The sequence below is a fragment of the Lepidochelys kempii genome, chromosome 5 (assembly GCF_965140285.1).
Source record: "Lepidochelys kempii isolate rLepKem1 chromosome 5, rLepKem1.hap1, whole genome shotgun sequence".
Taxonomy (NCBI): Eukaryota; Metazoa; Chordata; order Testudines; family Cheloniidae; genus Lepidochelys; species Lepidochelys kempii.
The window spans coordinates 113774554-113785731 of record NC_136384.1 but is presented as its reverse complement, the minus strand read 5'-3'; the positions used below and the strand labels follow the sequence as shown (position 1 = coordinate 113785731).

At 39.6% G+C, this 11178-nt stretch overlaps 1 protein-coding gene across 1 annotated transcript in view; it reads right to left on the bottom strand.

The window, feature by feature from the left end:
• Nucleotides 1–2605: 2605 nt before the first annotated feature.
• Nucleotides 2606–11178, bottom strand: part of MTAP (methylthioadenosine phosphorylase) — a 55581-nt gene continuing 47008 nt past the window's right edge. The window contains exons 7-8 of the mRNA XM_073345512.2: nucleotides 10409–10531; nucleotides 2606–3996 (exon numbers count right to left, since the gene is read on the bottom strand). Of these exons, the coding sequence (XP_073201613.1) occupies nucleotides 3958–3996; nucleotides 10409–10531 (162 nt within the window). The 3' untranslated portion in view covers nucleotides 2606–3957. The remainder of the gene's footprint in view (nucleotides 3997–10408; nucleotides 10532–11178) is intronic.

Sequence of the window (11178 nt, the reverse complement as noted above, 5' to 3'; positions counted from 1 at the left end):
TCTGTGTCAAAAGCTTCCATCCTGAGAGCACAGAACTAGCTGAACAGTTGCTTTTGTGGATCAGGGCAATGGGAGTTAAAGGCAAGTGACTAATTAGTGATTCTGCTCACAAACCAAGTTCCAGAGCTATATGAAATCTGCTACTTTCAGTTTGCAAAGCTTTCCAAACCAAGGCCAGCTGGCTCAGTTTGCCTGGGTTCACACCCCAGGAGATTTGTGAGGCAGTCTCTGGTCCAAAGAGCTCACAATCTAAGTAGGCAAGACAAGTGGCCAGGAGACGTGGCATTCCCATTTTACAGATGGGGAACAGAGGGAGAGAGATTAAATTACTTGCCCAAGGGTCACACTGTGAATTCATGATAGTGCTAGGGATTGAACCCACATCTCCCAAACTCTACTCCAGAGCCTTAATGACGCTACCATTCTTCCTTTCTAATTTCATACATTAATTTTGAGACACGCAAATTTTATCCTCGCCCTTGCTCCTCACAGGCTGTGTTTCCTACCTAAGATAGGGGTATGAGGCCTTGCTCAATGTTAACGGTTGTGAAGTGCATGAAATTATTAGCACCAGTCATAAGAAGAACTCAATCTTCTGGCTTCCAGTTTAGTGTACCTCTACTTGGCCAAAGGGTCTTTTGTTGGCATAGCAGAAGCAGCACATCTTCTCTTATACCAAGGGATGCCTGGGGGGATCCATGCTGCCTGCGTCCCATCCAAGTCAGTTGGGTGGCTGCTTCAAAACAGTGCAGTAGGCTCAGTGACTCGGGGAAGTATGTACAATGCAGAAAGACTGGTCAGAGGATATAGGCACAAGCCTTGAACACGTTTTTTTGCACATGTGCAAATAGAAATTTTCTGTGGTTTGTAACTCAGTCAGATCGAGACCGACTTCTATGGGGACAGCAAAACGTTTTCTGACCACTGGATTATCCCTCTGTCAAATTTCAAGTTCTGGATCCAAACTTCTGAGGTGCTAGAGCTCTACAAAACTGGTCTGAAAATATGTAGAACTGGCAAAACCACCTTTTTTCCCCCACAAGCTTTTTCTCAAAATGGTTGCCCTGTGTTTTTGGATGGGGGGGACTCCATCTAAGGCAGACACCGAACATGGAAAATTTCAGTCCAAAAACTTTGATTTGCAAAGTTGTATTGCTTTTACAAATGGGGATTTAAAACAAAGTTTTAGGCAACCTTTAGATAGGATGCATTACCAGTACCTGCCCTCCTTTTTTACTCCGCCCGAATAAAAACAAAAACACTTCCCGACAGAAGCAAATTATTTTTTAAAATGACAATATAACTCCATAAAACCATTTTCAATGTGTGTTTTCTCTGTAGTATTGGAGTACTAAATTCACAACTCCAATAGCCACAGCAGATCAGACCACTGGAGCATTTAACCCAACGTCATGCCTCTGGCAGCAGCTGTACAGAATGCAGCAGGAGAGGGCTTAGAAATGTCAAGGAATGGATTTAAGTGGTGCAGGAGGCCTACGACAGGCTCTCCCTTTTTAGGTACATTCCAGCATCTATGATTAAATCCATCTGGAATTCCTTTCTGTTTTGAATAGATTTTACTAACACAAATGACTTTGCGTTATTGGCAAATTTCACTAATAGATGTCCACTTTCTTCTGCAAGGCCCCAAGTGTGTTTCCACCTGCAGAATTCTCAAACCAGGAACAGGGTCCAAATCAAAAACACAGCACTGGGGCCAGTTCTGAACTTAAGATCCACCCTTTACTACAATTATTCTCTATTGCTTCACCCAGTTTAAATTCATGCCAGGCCTTTCCCACAACAATCAGGATTGTTTGTCTTAATATCTTATGGAGGACCTTACTAAAAAGTTCTGGAAAATGTTAATGATGGTGTCCCCCTGGTCACCTTCATCTAGTTATTCACTTTTTCAAAGAACTCTGGTTGTAGTAATGATGACTGATGCAAAAAAGTAGAACTAAATTATCTTCTGACATCTAAATTTCTCTCCTAACCTTAGTGGTCTCAAGGGCCTACAGTGAGACACACATGGAGACTACTTGCTTTTAATGTTTTTAGATTGTAAACCTCTTCGGGTAGCGATGTCTTCTTGTTCTGTGTTTATAAAGTGCCTAACACAATAGGATGCTGGTCTATGCTTGGAATTCCTAGGTTCTACCGCAATACAATAACAACAACAATTAAAATGTTTTAAAATACTTTAGCTTTAGTTTTTCTTCATGTAGGACTTCATTTTTATCTTAACAAATCGTGATAATTTGCCTTTTTCATTTCCAATCTTCTCACCTGGCCTGGTTTGTGTTTTCATCTGTATTGTTTGGGCAGGATTTCTACTTTCTGAAATATGTCTTTAAGATCTAAACTCATGTATATGTCCTTAAGATCTAAACTCATGTACTCTTCTGCTTAACTATGCAAGGTTTTGCATAGGTGTACACAAAAGTAGTACAATACACTCCCAGATCTTCAACTCCCATTAATACAGTGCTAGTGAATTACCGTATAGACTAATTCCATGCTGATCCAGTATTTTTGAATTCAAATGGCTAAACTCAGTTATCTGAATAATGTCCAGAAAGAAAACAAAGCCATTCCCACACAATTTATAGAAGCAGGAGGTTACATTTGGTTTATTTATTAGACAAGCAGCAGCAGATTATTTTCTTGAAGGCAAACTGTATTCATTCTGCATATGCAGTAGAAGATGTAGAGTGCATGAATATATACATGGGATACAATCAACAGCAGATACATTCATCACTAACATAGCTGTAAATCAGAATAAAACTAAAGAAAAAGAATTCTGTAGACAAATGTAACAGAAAATGCTACCCCTGGTGTACAGAACAGACAGTGGCATCAGGCCAAAATGTTGTTCTAAATTTGTCACTTCAGTTTTAGTTAATTAGGGCCTGAGACAACTCCAATGAAGACAATGGAAGTCTTTCCAGTGACTGCAGTGGGCCCTGGATCAGATCCTTGATGGACATCATTCCTTCCGAAACTCAAGCAGCTCAAGCTAAAATTGAGAAACATAAGTTCATAAAGTTTCATGAGTCTAATTTTTTAAAGAGATTGAAATCCAGACTCCAATTTTGCAGGAATATTTAAGTACCTGTAAATATATGTGCCTGCAATCAACTGCAGACACAAATCTGGATGTTTGTCTCCTGATTTACTCATGCAATCAAGTAAACATTTAAAATGGTGACATTTGAACTCCAAATTATTGCTGCTGCAAAACAGCTGGCACAGTTACTTATGGGGAAACAGTATGGCAGTAAAAGTGGACATGCTTTTAAAATTTGGGCTTAAGATGTCCAAGTCACAAACCCACAGAAAGCAATTTTTTTCATAAGTGAACAGTGAAAATCAATACAGGTAACATATATAAAAAAATATAAAAATATTGCAGTGTATTTTCTTAAGTAACCTATAGTCCTTCAGTTATATTTCTGTGATAAAAGATAGTTTGCTCTCAGAAAAAGGAGATAGCAAAGCAGCTAATAGCTCTGTCGTTTTAACTTTCTGAAGTCTTTATTTTTTTAAACTGATCAATAAGAGTACACAATCTAAACCCTCCTCTTCTCTTGCCTTCTTCCAGGCCATGAATGAACAGCTATTATTGAGCAAAGGATGAATGAAGCACTTTCTCATCTGAAGTTTGTAAACAAGAACAGAAGTTCTAGGATCTTAAATAGGATAATTTGTTATGGAATGCTTATCCCATTGCCCTACCAAATCACACAGTCAATAAATTCCAAGGCTATTGGTAAGTTCTTCAACAGTCTTTAGCATGATACTTTACTAGCAGACAAGAAATAGACCAGTGCAACGTTTACTGTATTCTTTCATGCTAAACATCAAATTCCCAAAACATTGTAACTGTTAGATGTTCAAGACTGATCCTCTCCTTTCTTCTGAGCATCCAAACTTCAGAGCCCATCCATGCTTTTAATGTTTTGGTAACATGACTGAGCACTGCACAGTACACTGAAATACAAAATCAAAACAGTTGAATATACCCTATCCCAACACACACACACACACACCCACCCTTTACATTTTAAAGCATTCTCAACAGCAAACCATGCTGATTGCATGCAGATTAGAAACAGGTATGAATTCTCTTGATGTGTGCAGTAGCCCTGAAAAAAACCAGATGGTGAGACAAGGAGAACAGATCCTTTAACCTCCAACAATTGTGAACCTAGTACCCTGTAATTACAATTTTCCATACATACTAACTGGTGATTGTTACAAATCAACTCCACAAAGTTCTAGATTAAAATTAATACTTAGCTTTAAAAACTAAAGTTAAGAAAAGTCCCATATTTGGGTACTTTAACTGTTTAAAAAGTAGCATCTTGGTCACACCCTTTGGATTTATAGAAATCTGAAAGTAAACTTAATCCTAAAATTCTGAAAATAACAAAAATGCTAAAAAAGAAAATGGGTTTTGCATGTTCCTTTAACTTATGTAAAAACCCCTGAGCATCAGAAAATTGAAAGTAATGAGAAACTATTGTTTTCCTTAAGATAGTATGCAGCGAATACAATGCTCATGACACTTAAGGACTGGCCTGGGCCAAGCTGAGTGTCTGAGTCTGAGAGATGTTGAGCACTCGCAATTTCCACTGAGTTTAATGGGAGAAGCTCGGCCCTTTTGGACCCCACTCCCTGATCCTGCAGTAAACCCTGCATGGAATCCCATTTCACACAAGTACTTTTAAGCACATAGACTTCATTGAGACCATTCCCATGAATATAGTTACTTCATGTACATACACTTTTGTTGGATCAGGGCCTCAAGAGTGTAGTGATTACACATGTCACTTAGGGTACAAGTAAACTCAGATTTAATTTAAAAAAAAAAAGGCTAGCTAGGAAACACATTTTAAAGCCCTTCTGTAGACAGGGGCAAACTATATTTTAGCATGTGTTAACTGGTTAAGGAGATCCCTGAACTCTTACCTACTAACCACCTTGATCAGCCAACATGTTAAAATACAATTTGCCCTGTCTACATTAGGCCTTTGAATTATTTAAAACATCTAGGCAAATAAATGTTGTGGGATTTTTTGTTTGTTTGTTTTTTAAATGTGTCAAAAGTCAGTGGGTCTCTGTATGGGGACTGGAGTCTGTCTGTGTGGCACTCACACTTTGTGTGAACAGACTTCCCTACATGTGCTCTAGAAGGCAGTCTTAACATGAAATTTCTTTTCTATCCCAGTACTCAGCTACTCTCAACCCAAGACTGCTGGTTGTGCCACACTGTGTTAAACTGTATTGTGTTTTTGTGTTGGGTCCAAACACCATCACTGATCATCACCTAGCCCATGAGTTGAAATTCTGGTCAGCAAAGAGACTGAGTTTTTCTCTGTCCAATGTTTTCCCCAGTCAAATGACTAACAAAAGATAGAGGACATACTTTCAAGATAGAATAGCATAGTAACAAACTTAGACTACCTCATGGATATGCTAAATAAAGAGCAAGTCTAAACATGTATCAGTCAAAGGGCTATTCATGAGCTTTCACTTGCTAAACAAAACTATGTAGGGCTCTACATAGTTTACTTAGCTTTGTTACTAAAGTATCACAAACATAAGATCTGTTTTCAAATCAAATGAGTCTTCCATCACTTATGCAATTGATTCTGTGTTTGGGCTTACAAGTTAGTTAACATTTTTGGTATTTCCTGGTTGGTGGCACAAATGCAATGACATCAGCATGTACTGTTCTGGAAGCCTACAGGCATTCTATCCCATCTGTTCCTTAAAGGAGCAGCATTAGTACAACTGCTATGCCTTCAGAGAGGTTATTATTAATGATCATTTATGAAGGCTATGAAATACAGGGAGAGTCTGAAGCAGGGATGACTCTTGGTTTGACTCAATACAACTTCGATAATATATAAAATTGACCTGTAGATGAGCTGTATGAAATGTTATTGTAGCCATGTTGGTCCCAGGATAGTAGAGAAATAAAATGGGTGAGGTATTATCTTTTATTGGACCAATTCCTGTGGGTGAGAGAGACAAGCTGTCAGGCTGAAGAAGAGCTTTGTGTACGCTCAAAAGCTTCTCTCTCTCACCAACGGAAGTTGGTCCAATGTTTCCTCACCTACCTTGTGTCTCTGTCGATGAGTTGACATTTAAAAAAAACAAACAAAAAAAACCTCAAAAAACCAAACCACCCACATGAAACGGTTAAAGCTCATTTTTATATCTCTGACCTCCAAACTAAGGTTCACTTTCTTTCTCACTGAAGAGAGGACCAGGGAGGGTGATCAGAAATATATCTGAGAGCAAAAGACAGGAGAACAGGCACGAGACGACAGGCAGGGTGAAAGATGCTATGCTGAAATCTTGTCACAGGAGTAAGAACATTTCACTCAACATCTCTGTTAAACACTGCAAAAACTTCTAATGGAGGAGGTTGGCCCATGCAAACTTCAGCTGCAAGGTGTGGGGGCAGGGGAAGGAGAAAGAGGCAAATGCCTCCCTGAGTAAGTTTCCCCACCCACAGTAATGAGCAGAGGGAAGGAGAGTGGGTGAGGGGATGTGGTGTTACCAGTAGGGGCTGAGGGCAAAGGCTCTGACCCCAGTCTCATGCTTCCCAGAATTGCTGTTCATGGAAGCAAGCTTTTTACAGCAGTCCATCAGCACACAGCTGCTGAAGCATGGAAGTGGTGATTGTTCTTTTACCTGTGTAGCAGGCCCCCAGAATACCAGCTGGGATCTGGCACGTGCTGCCACTTTGTTTTTAGTTCAAACAGGAAGAGAGGACAGGGTCAGAAAAACAAATTTAATCACAAAATAAACTGCTGACGTTTAAAGGGGGCAAACAAGAATTTACATGGAAGAAAGCTTTGCCTAGCTCCAAAGTGGGGGAGGGGATTTTTTAACTGTATGGTTCAATTATAACATAAACCCAGTGTATCTCTGTCCCTACTCCATCCCATAATTGTTTCTATCCCTATCTACAAACAATAAGGCCCAATCCCAAATCTTATTTACCACCATTCAGTGCTTCAAAAATCCTAGTCCTCCTCAGCAAAACCTACCAAACTGTCTAACCCTCAGCCTTTCCTACCACTTTCCCAAAGTGCCACAGGCCTGGCACAACTTCTAAACCTCCTAGCTTCCTTCCAGGACTCCAACCCAGCAATTCCTTAATTATTCACGTCAGGCAATTCCCTATTCCTGATCCCAGCCCCATTAGCAGCTTCCAAGACCCTCATCCCAAATTCCAAAAGCTACTCCCAGTATCGTTTTCTCCACTCCTTAAACACTCAGACCTGACCACAATCAACAAGGGAAGGTCTGAAGCTTCATGACTCAGGGCACAGGGAACCTCAGCTCTCTCCAGCCAGCAGCACTGCCCCACCCTGATGTACAAACTGACAGGACAACCCCACAACTGACACTGAAGTACACAAAGGGTACATCTACACTGCCATTAGACACCCATGGCTGGCCCATGTCAGCTGACTCGGGCTCACAGGACTCGGGATAAGGAGGTAACCACCAAAATCAACCTTCTTTCCCCATCTCAATCCACAAAAATCATCCTTAGGGAAATAGACTCCATGGCTCTGGGACCCCAGACATCTACACCACAATTGAACAGTCCCCTAGCCTGAGCCAGCTGACATAGGCCAGCCATGGATATTTAACTGCAATGTAGACATACCCAAGGTGGCCAAGTGACACGGCAAGACATGTGATTGTGAACTTGAAAACATCTGTGGGTCAAACAGAGGTCACTGGATCATTTTTAATTAAAACAAAACAAACCCAAAAAGCCAAAAACTTTAGAGTCCATTTCCCTGAGGATGATTTCTGTGAATTGGGAAGGGGGAAGAAGGTTGACTTTGCTGACTACCCCCCTCCTCTACCTGCTTCACAACTTCCCAAAGACTGCAGGAGGGTGAAGAGAGCTAGCTGGCCTCCCACACAAGTGTTGGGAGGAGGAGACAGCATTACAGGTAACTAAACTCCCCTCCCAGAAGACAGAAAAAGACAAAGCAATATTAGGGCTTATCAAGGCTGGAGCAGGGAAGAGGTGAGCCAGGGACCCATCTTATGGTTTTGTATTGTAGCCATGTGAACCTACCCTACGGTCAATTCAAAGCTTAAACTTGTTTAAGGATTCATGCTTGAGTTTTGCCTGAGACAGCGTGGTTTTGAATACATCAAAAACATAAGACTCACATCTCCTCCACTAATTGGCAGGGTGAATAAAAATCAATGATTTTTTTTATTTAAATCAGATTTTTTTGATAAAATGCTTTTTGAGGAAAAAACCTATCTAAAGATAGTTTTAATTAAAATACATTATAGCTCAAAGATATTTCATCATGGAATAGGGATTATAAATTCTAATTCTATAGTATGAGATAATATGTTCATGTACTGTTTAAGAAAAGTGTTGTAAATGAGTTCCAATAATTCATGGATTAGGGACCCAATCTTATGGGGTTCTACAGGCTTCTCTATAGATTATTTAGGTTAATCTTTCTATCTACCGAATGGGACAGTCTACAAGATACCATCAGAGATGCTTAGTTTTACAGTTCTCAGACTGTGGATTTGTTTCTCCAGAGGTAACATGCTTGTTAACAGCAAAAATGTTTTTAAATAAATAAATATATAGAGGTGAGAAATAACAGACCTCAACTCTATTGTCCCTCTGCAAATTTGTGTACACAGAGTCAATCCCTTACCTCTCTCTAAAAGTGCAAAGTTTCAAAAAGTTCAATGAATAGAAGATTGTTGGGGGTGGAATAGCTCTGGACAAGGAGAAGAAGTCTGGAGATAAATGTGAGAAGGGAGGGACATAACTTTTTTGTTAAAATACTATATGTTTGCTGTTGAAGAAAAAAATCCAGAATACTTAACATTGTTGTTTTAGTTAAATAAAAACAGTTTAAATGTTTGTCTGGTGATGTTTTCCTCCTAATACAGCAGGGCAAGAATATCCTCCAAATATTAGTGATTAACATGTTGAATTGGAGATAGTTCACCTCCCAGTGACTTCATAAATATCTGCTTCAATTACCTTTGGTAAATGAAATAACTAAACTCATTTTCACTCATTTTCTGATATAGCTGTAAAACTAATCTGAAAAGTTTTCAAAATAAATCACTGTTTAAAAATGTATAGTGTGTACCTTCTAAAAATGAAACCTACATCTCTCTCTGAGTTGTGAAGAATATGTATTAAGGTTATAACAACCAACAAGAATGCACTTTTATGTAGAAAACCACGATTAAATAGAGTCTTCCTGACTAGTGATTTAAATCAATTTGATTTAAATAAAATCCACCCTGCTAACTGGACCACATGAAAACACAGATTTTTAAAATAATAATTTTTGTTGGAACTTCAAATTTCAAGTGCTAAGGGAGGAGCACAGAGGGAGCCCTTAAAGTGCAGAGACATCAGCATTCACGGACTGGTCTTGTTTACTGTCCCCAGGCCTCCCTCCCTTAAACAGCACCACTCTCCCTAACACAGCCTCCTTCCCCAATACACAGCCCTTCATTCCTTCAGACTGCCACACATACCTGGCTTGCCTCTGCTGCCTGCCCTTCACAGCCCCACTCCGCCCTCTGTCCCCCTCAGCTCCTCTGACACTAGAAAGTAAGGGAGTCAAGAGGAGTCAGGAAGTGCCTATGCATGAGGAAGGCATGGGGAGGAGTAGGAAAGAGATCAACATTTTAACATCTGAGACAAAGATTCTCTCCCCTAGGCAAAGGTATAAAGTGACTGGATGAAGCTGAGATGCAGAATTTGCATAAGCCAACCCTGTATGTTTTAAAAGTGTTGTCTGAAATTCTCTCTCCATAACACTTCAAAAAGGTATTTCCTTTTCAACCTAGCAATCCCCCTTTGTGCATCTACTGTCACAGCAGTGCCAGGGTGAATAGAATTCTGAACATCTACATTGTTCTCCTCGTGTTACCCACCGAACGACTTTCCTTTTGCAAACTCACAAGTGCAATTGGGTTTAACCTTCTCCATTTGGCTCACTATTATTTTGAGCTCTCCATGGAATAGAGATGTAGGTCTGTAATATGGAGACTCATGCAGATTTGTACTTTTCCTTGCTATAGGAGTACCACAGCTTTAATACATGTACTGCAGATGTCCCTCTACTTTTTGAAATACTTGTTGTAAAATTGAGGCTACCTGTTTGCAATAAAGCTTGTCAAACTCTGTAATGAACCTTTCTCCCCTGGTGACTTCCTTGCTTATTGCGACATTGTTGAATCACACATTTTTTTAAATGGTGTTTTGAATGGCAGTATCGTGGGCCATACACTTACACAGCATGCACTTCTTTCCTTCTCCTCTCCCCACAGTGCCCCCCAAAACCTGTTCAAATATTGTGCTTACTTTCATGTTATGCAGAGTTTCTGTCCAGTCCATGGAACCTATTTGAGGTATAGCAGTAAGAAGTATGCTTGTTGCCTTGTTTGCATTTTCTTTCAGAGTCTTTAAAACCTTATCCACTGAAACCTAGAAATACAATAAAAAATAATGATTTTCTCAAACTTGTTTGTAAAATAGATAATGTTGCACAAAACTCAACTCCTAATTAAGCAACACCCTACGTATCATCCCCCATCCAACTGTTTTAGCTCAGAACAGAACACATGAATAAAAACAAAAAATCCTCTATGCATTTTAAATTGAGATGACAACAAGCCACAGAGGAGATCTTTTTAAAGACTCAATAGTTTCTTTTTTTGTTACATTGTACAATGGGAGAGTGATTCTACAAAGTCCATACTCAAGATACCTCAATGAAACTGTTCACCAGAGTAAGGACTGAAGGACTGGGGCATTGGTGTGGAAACGGTGACTTATGTTTACTCTAGCCATCTTATGCTTCGTAACTATAATAATACTGAGCTGACACATCTGAGTAGAGTGAGACCTCTTGCCACAGAATGTTTGAAAATGTAAAAAATTACTTTTTATACAAAGACAACCTTGGACAACCTGAGAAAGTGGCTATTAAGTTTTAACTGCAGGAAAAATTTCCACTGCTATTCTCAGGATGACATTGGCAGCTTTAAATAAAATGCTGCAGTGAGGTAATTTTCACAGCATCAGTCAAAGCTTCAATGTTCTTTGTGAAGGTATAAGTTAGATTTTAGTGG